The sequence below is a fragment of the Petromyzon marinus genome, chromosome 71 (assembly GCF_048934315.1).
Source record: "Petromyzon marinus isolate PM22_M1 ecotype Great Lakes invasive population chromosome 71, UKy_Petmar_22M1.pri1.0, whole genome shotgun sequence".
NCBI lineage: Eukaryota > Metazoa > Chordata > Hyperoartia > Petromyzontiformes > Petromyzontidae > Petromyzon > Petromyzon marinus.
Window position 1 is genome coordinate 974,352 of NC_133737.1, and position 17,492 is coordinate 991,843.

Genomic DNA, 17,492 nt, shown 5'->3' on the forward strand with positions numbered 1-17,492 from the left:
CAATGAAATAAATAGAAACTGGAACGACTTCCGGGGATGGGCAAAGATTGAGGAATCTCTTTCAATGGAGCAAGTTAAGTTTGTTCGATTCAACATCTCTCTGTCCATCTGTGTCTCTGTTCCTTTTTGTGTCTCTCTCTCGCTGACTGTGTCTCTGTCATCTCTGTATCTTTCTTTCTGTCTTCCTCTTGTCTGTCTGTCCACCTCTCTCTTGTCAGTCTCTGTGTGTGTCTCTATCAGCGTCTTTCCAACCGTATTCAACTACTGTCAGTAGCAACATGCGCCAATTCAACTTTCATGGTCCACGACTGCACGCGACTCAAACTTGCTCCGAGTCTCTGTGTGTACGTTGAACTTATTTCGCAACATACGTAGCCAACCGTGCTAATCTGTGGGTCTCTGTGTGAGTCTCTGTGTGTATCTGGAACTTCTTTTGCACTGTACGTAGCTGAACCTGCACAGGAGGAGCGGCTGGTATCTGTGGAGCTGTGGGCTGGGTACATCTGTCAGCAGGAGCGAGAGACAATGAAGCTCTCAAGCATTCACTACGTTACCAACATCATATTTGCACTCATAAATCGCTTGCCTAATTGCCTCGGCAACTCGGTGTTTCGTATCGAATCTCATCTCAAACAAGCGAAGGACCCCCCCCTCCTAAGTGGCAGCTGCCCCTGTGTGGCACAAGGTGGCCCTGCACCGGTCTGCACGTGGACATGAGTCTGTCGGTAGGGGGCGATCATTGGAGCGCCATCTCCGTTGTGTAGTTTCAGGATAATGTTTGGAATTACCCCAATTTTGACCGTGACACAAATATGCAATGACCTGCGCGTTGTGAATGATACAACGCTATGTTTTATAGCTGCCGTTAAGCAGACTGTGCATATTTTGGTGAATGTTACTGGGGTAGCCAGGTGTGTCTGTCGGTGTTGAACCTTGAATCTCTGCAATAAATACAGAATGTGCTACCGTATTCTTGGTTCTTTCGGTAAAGTTACGTAAATAGAAAAAAAATGGAAAATAATAAATTGATGAAAAAATGCCATTGGTCGACTGACTTAGATGACTGGGCCCCGCACAGTGTGTACACACACACAGTGTACACACACACAGTGTACACACACACAGTGTACACACACACAGTGTACACACACACAGTGTACACACACACAGTGTACACACACAGTGTACACACACAGTGTACACGTACACACAGTGTACACACACACAGTTGTTGCTGAGCTCACACACCCATGGGGTCTCTGATCAAGGGAGGGAGCAAGGGAAAATGAATCTAAATCAACTTAAACTCCAACCCCGCTCTGTGACGTCACCACTCAGCATTACCTCATCGGCGTAAAACGCCAGGGGGAGGTGTACCTCGCTAGTGACGTCATGTCACCAAGGTATTCATCCCACCCGGTCCACTGCGCCCTTGAGTGTGACGTCACCTCTGCCTGGGTCACTTCCCTTACCTGTTCAACTAGAATCCTTGTTTGGGCAAAGCTACTCCCGGTGACTGGCGGCTCATTAACATAATATATTCATGAAAGCCGTCGCGAGTTTATTGCGACGAGTTCGGCACCCACGCCCACAGAGCCGCTCATTGTGGGAGGGGAGTGTTTGGTACCCCGCAAGTGACGTCATGTCACCTCCTGCTGCTGCGTGACGTCACGAAGTAACAGGAAGCTGCTGCTCCGCCGTGCACTGAAATCCGAGGTGAGAAATTCTCATCGCGGTTGTGGTGGTGGTGGTTGTTTTTGTTTACCGAGCTCTCTCTCGTAGGGATGTCAATTGAGTAGCAGCGAGCATGGAAGCGATGTCCAGGTTGGAAATTTACAGCGCGGGGCCTAGCCACGCGGGGCCTTGCCTCCTGCCCTCGCCTGATCGCGTTTGCTTCAATTCTCTCGCTTAAGTTTAATTTGTCTTCACTCAGCTCGTCACTTTGTCACTTTGTTTTACTTGTTGTGGTGGTTGGCATGGTTGTTGTGGTGGTTGTTGTTGTGGTTGTTGTGGTCGTGGTTATTGTGGTGGTTGTTGTGGTTTTTGTGGTGGTTGTGGTGGTTGTGGTGGTGGTTGTGGTGGTGGTTGTGGTGGTTGTTGTGGTGGTTGTTGTGTTGGTGGTTGTGGTGGTTGTTGTGGTGGTGGTTGTGGTGGTGGTTGTTGTGGTGGTGGTGGCTGTGGTGGTTGTTGTAGTGGTGGTTTTGGGGTGTTTGTGGTTGTTGTTGTGGTTGTTGTGGTGTTTGTTGTTGTGGTGGTGGTGGTTGTTGTGGTGGTGGTGGTTGTTGTGGTGGTGGTTGTGGTGGTGGTTGTGGTGGTGTTTGCTGTAGTGGTGGTGGTTGTGGTGATGGTTGTTGTGGTTGTTGTGGTGTTTGTTGTTGTGTTGGTGGTTGTGGTGGTGGTGGTTGTTGTGGTGGTGGTTGTTGTGGTTATTGTGGTGGTTATGGTGGTGGTTGTGGTGGTTGTTGTGGTGGTTGTTGTGGTTTTGGTGGTGGTTGTGGTGGTGGTTGTTTTGGTGGTAGTTCTGGTGATTGTGGTTGTGGCTGTGGTGGTTGTTGTGGTGGTTGTGATTGTGGGGGTTGTGGTTGTGGTGGTGACTGTGGTGGTGGTTGTTGTGGTGATAGTTGTGGTGGTGATTGTTGTGGTAGTGGTTGTTGTGGTGGTAGTTCTGGTGATTGTGGTTGTGGTGGTGGTTGTTGTGGTAGTGATTGTTGTGGTGGTTGTGGGGGTGGTAGTTGTGGTGGTGGTTGTGGTGGTGGTTGTGGTGGTGGTTGTTGTGGTGATTGTTGTGTTGGTGGTTGTGGTGGTTGTTGTGGTGGTTGTTGTGGTGGTGGTTGTGGTGGTTGTGGTGGTGGTTGTTGTGGTGGTGGTTGTGGTGGTGGTTGTTGTGGTGGTTGTTGTGGTGGTGGTGGCTGTGGTGGTTGTTGTGGTGGTTGTTGTGGTGGTGGTGGCTGTGGTGGTTGTTGTAGTGGTGGTTGTGGTGGTGTTTGTGGTGGTTGTTGTGGTTGTTGTGGTATTTGTTGTTGTGGTGGTGGTTGTGGTGGTGGTTGTTGTGGTGGTGGTTGGTGTGGTGGTGGTTGTTGTGGTGGTGGTTGTGGTGGTGGTTATACGCTTTGGTTCTATTCGGTGAAGTCACGTAGGTAAATAATAAAACAACAATAATCACGACGTTTCGGCCACAACACAAGCGGCCTTCATCAGGTGAAGGGACGAGCCTGTCTGGAGGACAGCGCTGGAGTGGAAGAAGCCACGCTTAGATCGCGACATTTAAGCTGTGTGAGAAGAAGAAGAAGACCACGGGCTTTGACAAAGGAATTAGCATATAATTTAGCATTGAAATGGCTCATTGAAATAGCTAAGTTAAAGTATACACATCCACAGAGGTGCCCCTTGACAAAGGAATTAGCATAGAATTTAGCATTTAAATAGCTGAGTGATTAGCTAGTAACTGGTCACAGAAATAGCTATGTTAAAGTCAGAGTATATACATTCACCGAGGCACCTAGTACTCATCAAACAGGAGAATTTAGCGAAACACAACCACGCTCAGACATCGGACCTGTGTGCGAGCAAAGAGGTGGTGTACGTGCCGGTGGACTTGCAGTTTGGCGAAGGGGGGGGGGGAAAGGGGGGAGGGGGATTTTACCTATTGATGGTGTGAAAATGGGAATTTATAAGAGCTGCAAAAGTTTGGGGTACCACTACTCGAAAAATATACTGTACCATTGAAATTAGTTTAATGTTTAGTTCGATTTAGAACATCTTTCCAATGGTTGCTTAATTTGAAACCATCCTCTCGGTTGAAATTGTGGCTGTGTTTGTAGATCTGAATTGCTTCATGAACAAATCTCTGATAAAAGCCCGTGGGTTTGCAAAGAACCTTGGTATCGGAAAAAATTATATCGTGATCCCCCACAGCGTTGTAACAGTGATCAGCTACGGCAGAAGAATTCGTTTTGCCGTGTTTCAAATCTGATTTGTGCTCGCGAATTCGGTCAGAGACATGTCGCTTTGTCTCACCGATGTAGCAATAACCGCAGGTACAACTCAATTTGTGAACCCCGGGGTACTGTAAATCAGGAATGACATCCTTCACGGATGGGATCAGATCACGAATTTTGTGTACTGTATTGAACCGGACCTGGATCTTGTGTTTGTTTAGAATTTTGGAAATATTTTTAGTAACGCCTGCTATATATGGAAGTGTGATGGTTTTGACCGGAGTATCAAGTGGTTGTTTCTGTATGGAGGGAGAGACAGCTTGGCGGATGGTACGGTCAGAGTAACCATTCCTTTTGAGGGCCAGGTGTACATGTTTTAATTCACTGGTCAGGTGGTGTTGGTCCGAAATGCAATGAGCCCTATGGTATAAAGTTTTGATGAGAGAATTCTTTTGAGCTGGGTGGTGGTGGGAATCAGGTTTCAAGTAGGAATCTGTGTGGGTGGGTTTCCTGTAGACAGAATGTCCCAATGAGCCATCAGGTCTCCTCTCAAACAGAACGTCTAAGAATGGTAGCTTGCCATCTTTCTCCACTTCCATGGTGAATTTGATGGCGGGATGTCTGGAATTTATGTGGTGTAGGAAAAGGTTCAGAGCTGGGAGGCCATGTGGCCAAATGACGAAAGTGTCATCCACATATCTCTTTCACAGGGAAGGTCTGAGGGTGGAAGTCTGGATGGCATCTGATTCAAATTTCTCCAAGAAAATATTGGCTATCACTGGTGACAAGGGGGAACCCATGGGGGTACCCTCATTTTGTTTGTAGAAGGAGCCATTCCAAGTAAAGTAGGTATTGTTGAGGCAGTGCCTAACCAGTGCAGGTGTGTCAGGGTCTAGTCCATGTTGGACCAAATTTTCAATTATTTCAATGGTATCAGGTACTGGGACCTTGGTGAACAAAGAGACCACATCGAAGCTGACAAGGATATCGTCAGGGGACAGTACAACGTCTTTGACCATAGAGACCAATTGGGCTGAGTTAAGTACTGCTGAGGTGGTCTTGCCAGTGAAAGGCAGCAAGGTATCTGACAGAAAACGGGCTAGTCTAAAGGTAGGGGAGTTGATCGTGGATACGATGGGTCGTAGTGGGGTGCCTTCTTTATGAATCTTGGGAAGACCATAGAATCTAGGGGGTCTTGCAGCAGAAGGTTTTAGGGAGGGACGTTTAGTTGGGTCGATTAGGGAGGTCGAACTAGTGATGATCTTGTTGGTTTTTATCGCTAGGCTATTAGTGGGGTAATTTTTTTATTTTTGAGTAACTTCCATCGTTGAGCAGATTCTGGATTTTGTTGTTGTATGAATCTTTATCCATAATAACAGTAGCGTTTCCTTAAATGTCGTGATCTAAGCGTGGCTTCTTCCACTCCAGCGCTGTCCTCCAGACAGGCTCGTCCCTTCACCTGATGAAGGCCACTTGTGTTGTGGCCGAAACGTCGTGATTATTGTTGTTTTATTATTTACCTACCTGACTTTACCGAATAGAACCAAAGAGTATGGATCCTTGCAGTCACGAAAGCTTTAAATCTAGAATTGTGGTGGTGGTTGTTGTGGTGGTGGGTGTTGTGGTGGTGGTTGTGGTGGTTGTTGTTGTGTTGATGGTTGTGGTGGTTGTTGTTGTGGTGATGGTTGTGGTGGTGTTTGCTGTAGTGGTGGTGGTTGTGGTGGTTGTGGTGATGGTTGTTGTGATTTTGGTGGTGGTTGTGGTGGTGGTTGTTGTGGTGGTAGTTCTGGTGATTGTGGTTGTGGTGGTGGCTGTGGTGGTTGTTGTGGTGGTTGTGATTGTGGGGGTTGTGGCTGTGGTGGTGGCTGTGGTGGTGGTTGTTGTGGTGATAGTTGTGGTGGTGATTGTTGTGGTAGTGGTTGTTGTGGTGGTAGTTCTGGTGATTGTGGTTGTGGTGGTGGCTGTGGTGGTTGTTGTGGTGGTTGTGATTGTGGGGGTTGTGGTTGTGGTGGTGGCTGTGGTGGTGGTTGTTGTGATAGTTGTGGTGGTGATTGTTGTAGTAGTGGTTGTTGTGGTGGTAGTTCTGGTGGTTGTGGTGGTGGTTGTTGTGGTAGTGGTTGTTGTGGTTGTTGTGGTAGTGGTTGTGGGGGTGGTGGTTGTTGTGGTGGTTGTGGTTGTGGGGGTTGTGGTTGTGGTGGTGGCTGTGGTGGTGGTTGTTGTGGTGATAGTTGTGGTGGTGATTGTTGTGGTAGTGGTTGTTGTGCTAGTGGTTGTTGTTGTGGTGGTGGTGTTTGTTGTAGTTGTGGTTGTGGTTGTTATGGTGGTAATGGTTGTTGTGGTGTTTGTTGTTGTTGTGGTGGTTGTGGTGGTGGTTGTTGTGGTGGTTGTCATGGTGGTTGTTGTGGTGGTTGTGGTGGTGGTTTTTGTAGTTATTGTGGTGGTTGTGGTTGCTGTGGTGGTTGTTGTTGTGGTTGTTGTGGTGGTGGTTGTTGTGGTGGTGGTTGTTGTGGTGGTGGTGGTTGTTGTGGTGGTTGTTGTGGTGGTGGTTGTTGTGGTGGTTGTTGTGGTGGTTGTGGTGGTGGTTGATGTGGTGGTGGTTGTTGTAGTGGTGGTGGTTGTGGTGGTGGTTGTTGTGGTGGTTGTGGTGGTTGTTGTATTGGTGGTGGTTGTGGTGTTTGTTGTGGTGTTGTGGTGGTGGTTGTGGTGGTGGTTGTTGTGGTTGTTGTGGTGGTGGTTGTTGTGGTGGTTGTGGTGGTGGTTGTGGTGGTTGTTGTGGTGGTTGTTGTGTTGGTGGTTGTGGTGGTTGATGTGGTGGTGGTTGTGGTGGTGGTTGTTGTGGTGGTTGTTGTGGTGGTTGTTGTGGTGGTGGTGGCTGTGGTGGTTGTTGTAGTGGTGGTTTTGGTGGTGTTTGTGGTTGTGGTGGTTGTTGTGGTGTTTGTTGTGGTGGTGTTTGTTGTGGTGGTGTTTGCTGTAGTGGTGGTGGTTGTGGTGGTTGTGGTGATGGTTGTTGTGGTTGTTGTGGTGTTTGTTGTTGTGTTGGTGGTTGTGGTGGTGGTTGTTGTGGTTATTGTGGTGGTTATGGTGGTGGTTGTGGTGGTTGTTGTGGTGGTTGTTGTGGTTTTGGTGGTGGTGGTTGTGGTGGTGGTTGTTGCGGTGGTAGTTCTGGTGATTGTGGTTGTGGTGGTGGCTGTGGTGGTTGTTGTGGTGGTTGTGATTGTGGGGGTTGTGGTTGTGGTGGTGACTGTGGTGGTGGTTGTTGTGGTGATAGTTGTGGTGGTGATTGTTGTGGTAGTGGTTGTTGTGGTGGTAGTTCTGGTGATTGTGGTTGTGGTGGTGGTTGTTGTGGTAGTGGTTGTTGTGGTAGTGGTTGTTGTGGTGGTTGTGGGGGTGGTTGTTGTGGTGGTTGTGGTGTTTGTGGTGGTGGTTGTGGTGTTTGTGGTGGTGGTTGTGGTGGTGGTTGTGGTGGTGGTGGTTGTGGTGGTTGTGGTGGTGGTTGTAGTGGTGGTGGTTGTAGTGGTGGTGGTTGTTGTGGTAGTGGTTGTTGTGGTGGTGGTTGTGGTGGTGGTTGTTGTGGTGGTGGGTGTTGTGGTGGTGGTTGTGGTGGTTCTGGTGCTTGTTGTTGTGTTGATGGTTGTGGTGGTTGTTGTTGTGGTGATGGTTGTGGTGGTGTTTGCTGTAGTGGTGGTGGTTGTGGTGGTTGTGGTGATGGTTGTTGTGGTGTTTGTTGTGGTGGTGGTTGTGGTGGTGGTTGTTGTGGTGGTGGTTGTTGTGGTTATTGTGGTGGTTATGGTGGTGGTTGTGGTGGTTGTTGTGGTGGTTGTTGTGGTTTTGGTGGTGGTTGTGGTGGTGGTTGTTGTGGTGGTAGTTCTGGTGATTGTGGTTGTGGTGGTGGCTGTGGTGGTTGTTGTGGTGGTTGTGATTGTGGGGGTTGTGGTTGTGGTGGTGGCTGTGGTGGTGGTTGTTGTGGTGATAGTTGTGGTGGTTATTGTTGTGGTAGTGGTTGTTGTGGTGGTAGTTCTGGTGATTGTGGTTGTGGTGGTGGTTGTTGTGGTAGTGGTTGTTGTGGTAGTGGTTGTTGTGGGGTGGTGGTTGTTGTGGTGGTTGTGGTTGTGGGGGTTGTGGTTGTGGTGGTGGCTGTGGTGGTGGTTGTTGTGGTGATAGTTGTGGTGGTGATTGTTGTGGTAGTGGTTGTTGTGCTAGTGGTTGTTGTTGTGGTGGTGGTGTTTGTTGTAGTGGTGGTGGTTGTGGTTGTTATGGTGGTAATGGTTGTTGTGGTGTTTGTTGTTGTTGTGGTGGTGGTTGTTGTGGTGGTTGTTGTGGTGGTTGTGGTGGTGGTTGTTGTAGTTATTGTGGTGGTTGTGGTTGCTGTGGTGGTTGTTGTGGTGGTGGTTGTTGTTGTGGTTGTTGTTGTGGTGGTGGTTGTGGTGGTGGTTGTTGTGGTGGTGGTTGTGGTGGTGGTTGATGTGGTGGTGGTTGTGGTGGTGGTTGTTGTGGTGGTGGTTGTTGTGTTGGTGGTGGTTGTGTTGGTGGTGGTTGTAGTGGTGGTGGTGGTGGTTGTAGTGGTGGTGGTGGTTGTAGTGGTGGTGGTGGTTGTTGTGGTGGTGGTTGTTGCTTACCGAGGTAGAGCCTCGCTGTCTCTCTCGTAGGGATGTCAATTGAGTACCAGCGAGCATGGAAGCGATGTCCAGGTTGGAACTTTACAGCGCGGGGCCTAGCCACCCGGGGCCTTGCCTCCTGCCCTCGCCTGATCGCGTTTGCTGATTCTATCGCTTAAGTTTAATTTGTCTTCACTCGGCTCGCCACTTTGTCACTTTGTTTTACTTTTAAATATTCACGCAGTTTTTATTTCATTCTTTTTTTACCAGGCCAGGCCCGCTTGAGCTGCTGTGCTGCTTTTGTTTTTAGAAGCGACCTGCCGACATCACAAGGTGAGGCTCGTCAACAGTGTGGCGGTGTTCACTCTAGACGCGTGGCGGTGTTCACTCTAGACGTGTGGCGGTGTTCACTCTAGACGCTTGGCGGTGTTCACTCTAGACGCGTGGCGGTGTTCACTCTAGACGCGTGGTGGTATTCACACTCTACATGTGGAGGGGAAACCCGGGTATCGGGAAGGAAATCCACGCAACCACGGGAAGAGAGATAGAGACACGCAACTTCGGCTGTGTTGATTGATCCTCAATGAATTTGCTTGGTGGAGTGAGGAAGCATTAATTCTGAGCAGGTGAACGTGGCCAGGCGTGGGTCTGGACACACCATCACCAGTGTAGCATGCCAGTCCATGACAGTGGTGGAGCCAGTGGGGGTGGGGTGGCACGTGCCCTCCCAACAGTCCGATCGAAATCCCTAATTTCGATTGGATCATTGGGGTTTATTAGTAACTAGCTTCACTACCCGGCTTCGCCCGGAACTTGGATTCTTGTCTTGGATATATTTCATATTACCTTATATTTCACTGAAAAACCCTTAAATGTTGATGCTTGCAAGAAGGAAAAAAGCCAAAACAAATCAAGTTACCTAAATCGGTTGTTTTCACTCAAGGAAATTTAACCTTAATCCACTTCTACGCAAGGTCGATTTTCGCCACTCTGGAATGAATGACGTGGCGAGCTGAAAATAGTCGCGTTCACTTAGAAATTCCAAACAGCATAAGCTGTGAAAATTTCATGACGCCAAAGCTCAGCGTTAGAGAGGTTTTGCTGCTTCACACAAACAAACAGATATAATTTTCTGCTTCATATTTAAGATAGCCATTCTACCCGTTCTTCGCACGGATATGTATTGAAACTCCGAGAAACCAATGGCTTCATCGGCCAGGAGCGACGCGCCACCTAAAATCTCCCGGCACGCTGTGAACAGCTCTAAGCATTGCAGAGCGCTTAACTCAGGTGTGTTGCGGGTTGACGTAACAAACTTGATGGTCATACAAAATACAAAAATATATTTTTATAATAAAGTATTAAAGCTTTCGTGACTGGATAAAATTACTCATTTGTTTTTTCGGTGAAGTCACGTATGTAGAAATACAATAAAATTATATTTAAACAAAAAAACAAAAAACAATCACGACGCTTCGATCACAATGCAAGCGATCTTCATCAGGTGTCAAGAACAAATCACGGAGGTAAATACAACAAAAAGATGAGAGACGAGAATTCAACAAACCTGAAAAAACATGTGAAGCACATCCAGTCAGGCCAACAACACAGACACTTCCTAGCGGACCACGAATTTCAGAAGAGTGTTAAATTTCGTGTTCAACCTTTGGATTGCAAATACCAGCATAGATAGAATAAAAAATACGAGGTACAAGGTCAGTAGAAATACATATACATGTCCACCAAGAGGTAAGGGGGGAGGAAAGACGGACAGGGAGGCAGAGAGAGGGGGGGGGGGGGGGGCGGAGGGATGAACAGAAGCTTAAATAGGAAATACGGTTGGAGGGGGGGAGGGGCCAGAGCGAGAGCGGCAGCTCAAACACGCACATCTTACACATACAAAACGGCAGCTCAAAAAAGGACCACCTCTTGTAGATACAAAACGGCAGCTCAAAAAATGACCACCTCTTGTAAATACAAAATGTCAGCTCAAAAAAGGGCACATCTTACACGTAATTACAACGGTAACTTCCCCGTAGAAGTGTGATAATAAAGTATTAAAGCTTTCGTGACTGCATAAAATTACTCATTGTTTTTTTTGGTAAAGTCACGTATGTAGAACCTCGTATTTTTCATTCTATCTATGCTGGTATGTGCAATCCAAAGGTTGAATACGAAATTTAACACTCTCCTGAAATTCGTGGTCCGCCAGGAAGTGTCTGTGTTGTTGGCCTGACTGGATGTGCTTCACATAATGTTTTTCAAGTTTGTTGAATTCTCGTCTCTCATCTTTTTGTTGTATTTACCTCCGTGATTTGTTCTTGACACCTGATGAAGATCGCTTGCGTTGTGATCGAAACGTCGTGATTGTTTTTTTGTTTTAATATAATTTTATTGTATTTCTACATACGTGACTTTACCAAAAAAACCAATGAGTAATTTTATGCAGTCACGAAAGCTTTAATACTTTATTATCACACTTCTACGGGGAAGTTACCGTTGTACTTATGTGTAAGATGTGCCCTTTTTTGAGCTGCCGTTTTGGATTTACAAGAGGTGGTCCTTTTTTGAGCTGCCATTTTGTATTTACAAGAGGTGGTCCTTTTTTGAGCTGCCGTTTTGTATGTGTAAGATGTGCATGTTTAAGCTGCCGCTCTCGCTCTGGCCCCTCTCCCCCTCCAATCGTATTTCCTATTTAAGCTTCTGTTCATCCTTCCGCACCTCCCCCTCTCTCTGCCTCCCTGTCCGTCTTTCCTCCCTCCTTATATTTTCATACTTTGTTCATTGCGTACAGTACGGAACCTACCCACATGCCAAATTTCAAGTGTGTAGCATGTTGGGAAGTATGCTAATCACTTTCGAACAGACACACATATCCACACTTTTCCCTTTTATATATATATAGATAAATCAGCATTTTGCGACCCCCACTGCCACCGTGTGGCATATTATTACGTGCCAGGGACTCTATGAGAGGACAACAGTCCGAGTCCAAAATTGGCAATAAGTCACGGCAAAGCTGTTACAAGCGACTCACAGAATTGGGCGCAGTTGCGTATACAGTACACGACTTCCCTGATGGCAAACACCTTCAGCGAGCGCGGTGCCTATCATACGCGTCAAATATAAAGCAAGGGACAAGTCCTTACTAACTAACAACTCCTTACAACTCCTTACTAACAACTCCTTACTAACAACTCCTTGCTTACTAACAACTCCTTACATACTAACAACTTACTTACTAACAACTCCTTACTTACTAACAACTCCTATCATTTTTCATTGCTGAAGGGGTTGCCCCATCTTCCTGAAAATCCTGGCTCCACCTCTGAGTGTGTGACAGGGTCAAGTTTGTATTTTGCAGTAAAGTCTATTAACTCTATTGAGCACGGAGGTTATATCAAAACAGTTTATTTTTTATTTCCTCTGGAACTTTTTGTAAGAATGGAGTCAGGAAGTTATCACAGCACATGTGCAGTTGAAGTCAGAACTGTTCATCCCAGCATTCAAGGACATCTGTGCCTGGCTTCACACCTCTAAGTTGCGATTGAACATTAATTTATGCATTTCTGCATAACACAAACAGTATTATTTTCAACACCCTTTGCTATGTCAACTGAATTTAGCTTTCATAAATATTCCTTTTGAAGCCAGATAGCCGAAATTGTGTGCTCGGAGTTTTGGGTTAACATTCATTTTGAAGATACGAGGGCTTCCAGGCATGTTTATAACATTCGACCTCTCGTTGTGTGCCATAACAGCCCGCGTGATGAATTTGGGACACTTTTTCACCATATCATGAATATATGAATAAGTATAGATGTGTAAGTCATGTGTTACTGTGTGTTTGCATTCCTCTGTGCCTCAATACTGACGTGTAGATGGTGTGGATATTCTTTTTTCTCTCTCTGCAGCTGTCGCTTCCTCTGCAGAATTTGTCTGATGGAGCAAAGGCACTCAGCACAGCTCGGTGCAAAAAGGCATCAATGCAACCGGCGTGCAAACAGCACGGATAGTACTGAACATTTGACATGGCACCAGATAACTCACACAGGAGAGAAACCCTTCAAGTGCAGTGTGTGCGGGAAGGCATTTTCACAGTCATCTGCTCTTGTAGCACACCAGAGAACACACACGGGAGAGAAACCCTTCAAGTGCAGTGTGTGTGGGAAGGCGTTTGCACGTTCATCTACTCTTGTAGAACACCAGAGAACACACACGGGAGAGAAACCCTTCAAGTGCAGTGTGTGTGGGAAGGCGTTTGCACGTTCATCTACTCTTGTAACACACCAGAGAACACACACAGGAGATAAACCCTTCAAGTGCAGTGTGTGTGGGAAGGCGTTTTCAAATTCATCTACTCTTGTAAAACACCAGAGAACACACACGGGAAATAAACCCTTCAAGTGCAGTGTGTGTGGGAAGGCGTTCACACAGTCATCTACTCTTGTAACACACCAGATAACTCACACAGGAGAGAAACCCTTCAAGTGCAGTGTGTGTGGGAAGGCGTTTTCACATTCATCTCCTCTTGTAACACACCAGAGAACACACACGGGAGAGAAACCCTTCAAGTGCAGTGTGTGTGGGAAGGCGTTTGCACGTTCATCTACTCTTGTAGAACACCAGAGAACACACACAGGAGAGAAACCCTTCAAGTGCAGTGTGTGTGGGAAGGCGTTTGCACATTCATCACATCTTCAAGTACACCAGAGAACTCACACGGGAGAGAAACCCTTCAAGTGCAGTGTGTGTGGGAAGGCGTTTTCAGATTCATCTGCGCTTGTAAAACACCAAAGAACACACACAGGAGAGAAACCCTTCAAGTGCAGTGTGTGTGGGAAGGCGTTTGCAGATTCATCTACTCTTGTAAAACACCAGAGAACACACACGGGAAATAAACCCCTCAAGTGCAGTGTGTGTGGGAAGGTGTTCACACAGTCATCTACTCTTGTAACACACCAAATAACTCACACAGGAGACAAACCCTTCAAGTGCAGTGTGTGTGGGAAGGCGTTTTCAGATTCATCTGCTCTTGTAAAACACCAGAGAACACACACGGGAGAGAAACCCTTCAAGTGCAGTGCGTGTGGGAAGGCGTTTGCACGTTCATCTACTCTTGTAGAACACCAGAGAACACACACGGGAGAGAAACCCTTCAAGTGCAGTGTGTGTGGGAAGGCGTTTGCAAAGTCATCAAATCTTCATGTACACCAGAGAACACACACGCATCAGAAGATCCACAAGGAGAGGAGTCTGAAATCAGCTTGTGAAAGTCAAAGTACCGCAATGAGCCCATCCTTGATGAAACAAGATACGGAAGAAAATCCCAGCTTGGACACTTTTAAAGGTATCGAGGTGAAATATGAAGAGGTGAAGGTGAAATGTGAAGAAGTGATGGTGAAGAGCGAAGAAGTGAAGGTAAAATGTGAAGTGATGGTGAAGAGCGAAGGAGTGAAGGTAAAATGTGAAGATGAAGATTCAACTCCAAAGTCGGACCTTCACATCAATGGAGGCAACGTGAAGCGGGAGGAGAATTCTGACTGTGAGGCAGAGCGAGGCAACTCCCAGCAGTTTGTGGAAGTGGAGGTGTGGGTGGACTTCCTCCGAGACAATACAAAGTCAAATGGAGACCCGGTAGATGTGTAAGCTTGAGACGATGTCGCTCCAATAGATGCACCTTTGGCACAGGCCTTTAATGATGATAATGAAGTTGAACACAATTCCTAGGTTCAACCTGCAGGGTAAGAGCGGCCAGTCTTTGTGAACCTGTGGGTTGGGTAGATCTCTAACCAGGAGCGAGAACCAATAAGCTCCCAAGCATTCACTATGTTCTATTAATTCCATTTATATGGTGCTTGCTTAATCGCCTCTGGCAATTCGGAGTTTTGTATCGTATCTCGTTTGAAACACTCGGAAGAGCACCCCCAAGTAGCAGCTGCCCCTGTGTGGCCCTGCACCGGCCTGCATGTGGACAAGAGCCTGTCAGTAGGGAGCGATTGTTGATGTGGCATCTCAGTTGTGGAGTTTGTAGGTAATGTTTAGAATTTGATCAATTTTGACCCAGACACCAGCATGCAATGGCCTACTCGTTTTGAATTGTGCAATAGTATGTTGTACATACACTGTTAAGCGTATTTTTTACATAGCTTCTTGTTCATGCGATTTAACCTGGTGCAGTATATTTCACTGCAGTAATACAATTTTGTTAAAATGACTCTAATTTAGAATGAATACTTGTTTGATTGTGTGCATACATGTAACATTTTGTCTATAAAGGTCAAACATTAAATAAGTGATGTTAGGACAAAGTGTGTGTTTGGAAGTAACCTGTACAGATAACTCAGGTGAGACTCATTGTTCTTGTGATACAGGTCAAAGGGTACTTTTGTGTTTTCAGGAAGCATCTCCCTCTGGAGCAACTCATTGTCTTTGAAATAGGGAGCACACTCGGATCATTCATCAGTTACAAGGCATACCACACAAAAGTTACACGTAGAGGAGATACATTCTCTACAACACGAATTATAATTTTGTATTTCGTGTTGACGTAGATTTTGTCAAATTAGGACGAGAAATGGTCCTTGCTGATTAACGTCTGGATGTTCACAACAAAGGCTTGAAGCAAGCCTGACCGCCTGCGGCGCCCCTTACAACCATTTACAGCCTTCGGCCAGGAAAGTCACAAAAAAAATTGCGCACGAATGATGCATTCACGCAAGCACCTGATGCTCCGTTTTGAAGTTTGAAAATGAAACAACTTTGAATTGTATTATGTTTTGAATTAGATCATTGTATTTCTTCATTTAAAGCTTATTCATTGAAAACGATATTTTGTGTGAATGTTCTCTCGTCTTTAAGTTGATGGCCTTGCCAGAGGTTCAGTTCGATGCGGACTTTCACCTGGTTGGGATCGCGGGATTGAGATGAGGCGACAGAGCTGGGCGTGCATGAAGACCGCCGTCCGCAGATCGATTCCAACGCGATTGAACGTCTGTCCCTGCGCCTGCGTCGTTCATGCAGGGGGCGCGTAGGTTTGCAGCGCCCCCTGCATGAATATGACGGAACGTGCAGCGTTAGTCACGAAGTTGTGCGTAAGCGCCACAACAAGGCGCTGTAAGCTGACCTGCCACCACGTTTACGGGCCAACAGGAGGCAGCCGAGAGAGAGAGCGAGGTGCGTAGGGGTCGACCAAAGTAAACCCCTGGCCCCTGTTGTATATGTAGGTCATGAAAATTTAATGAAAATATTTTTTTTTAATTTAATTTAAAATTTGCGTAAATTATCCGAAATTATGTTAATTTGTGTAATTATGTGTATAATTATGCTAATTCGAGAGATAATCGTATTAATTTATGCGAGTGTGTGTGATTATGATAATGCAAGTCGTTATGATATTGAGGGTCGCATCCAATCGGAATAAGACGATTGGTCGTATGCAGTTATGCAGGTGTTGTGAGCGTGAATGAGAGAATCAACTCAGCTTCGTTTAACTCTGTATTATCAATAAGGATACGATTATTCTCGTTTTAACATTTATTGATTATGTGTATTAGTGTGCTTATGATAGGTCCCCCAAGTTCATATCTCAATCGGAGAACAATTCTAATGCGGAATTTCAGAAAGAATCACAAGTCGCTTCTGCATTAATCAATTTTATTTTCTAACTAAACTTTAACTTTAGAAGATGCACTCTCGATCTTGGCATTTCAACACCGTATCATCACTTCTGCGTTATTTCACTCTGGCCACGGCACATATGGTTAACCACCGCGTAACGCGACCTCGGTTGTTGAGACAAAAAAATGCAAAGGCTACTCTAAGCAAAACCTTAACTCTCTATTATGAATGATTATACTGGAATTTTGCACACACAGTACCGCGTTCATTCCTAGATCCATAACAAGATTATGCCATTAAAGACGACCGACTAAAATATTTCTCGGTGACCGTATTTACGTAACTCGATTCAATCGTTATCAATTGATTTTTAATGCACCACCTTGGAGTGGCAACCCTTCTTGATTGTCCCGATATGCGTATCATGTGTCTTCTTTATCACTGGTTCAATTCTTTGCGTAAAGCAGACGCCGATGTTGGCATCTCTTGTGTCAAAAATGTGTTTGTTCCCTGCGGAGCGGTGGGGGTGTGAGGGTGAGAGTGTGGGGGAGGTGGGGGCATACGAACACGGCTGCCACAGTTTCTGTCCACAGCTGGCTGGAAGAGTCGGCACGACGCTCGCCGTCGTCGCGCGATGATCCGTCGTCAGAGAGCGCCCGCAGCTCGTCCGCTGGCTGCAGTTCCTCACTCTTGTCTTGGTTCCCAGCTGGTGCTGGTCGGTGTGCGTGTGGATCGAACCCACGGCGCGCTCGCTGGCGCTGACACTCTTGCTCACGGGCGGCTGGTCAGGCTCTTTCCGCTGCTGGATGAGCCAAGTCGCATGCGCTCTCTCTGTTGAGATGCCCGAGCGCTCTCACTGATTCGCTGGCAGCAGCAAGCTTAAATTTCGATTTAAAGCTTTCGTGACTGCAATGATTCATCTTCTTTGGTTCTTTCGGTAAAGTCACGTAGAATGAGAATAAAATAATAAATTGATAAAATAAAATAACACAATAATATTCTCACGACGTTTCGGCCACAACACAAGCGGCCTTCATCAGGTGAAGGGGGCGAGACTGTCTGGTAGGACAGCGCTGGAGTGAGAGAGCCACGTTCAGATCACGGCTTTTAAGCTGTGTGAGAGGAACAAAGAGCCCTCTCACAGCTTAAAAGCCGTGATCTGAACGTGGCTCTCTCACTCCAGCGCTGTCCTACCAGACAGTCTCGCCCCCTTCACCTGATGAAGGCCGCTTGTGTTGTGGCCGAAACGTCTTGAGAATATTATTGTGTTATTTTATTTTATCAATTTATTATTTTATTCTCATTCTACGTGACTTTACCGAAAGAACCAAAGAAGAAG

General features: G+C 46.4%; 1 protein-coding gene across 1 annotated transcript in view; it reads left to right on the forward strand.

Annotated features, from left to right (window-relative positions):
• The first annotated feature begins 1,498 nt into the window (after positions 1–1,498).
• Positions 1,499–17,492, forward strand: part of LOC142906886 (uncharacterized) — a 31,725-nt gene continuing 15,731 nt past the window's right edge. The window contains exons 1-3 of the mRNA XM_076055606.1: positions 1,499–1,716; positions 8,804–8,866; positions 12,448–13,733. Of these exons, the coding sequence (XP_075911721.1) occupies positions 12,476–13,733 (1,258 nt within the window). The 5' untranslated portion in view covers positions 1,499–1,716; positions 8,804–8,866; positions 12,448–12,475. The remainder of the gene's footprint in view (positions 1,717–8,803; positions 8,867–12,447; positions 13,734–17,492) is intronic.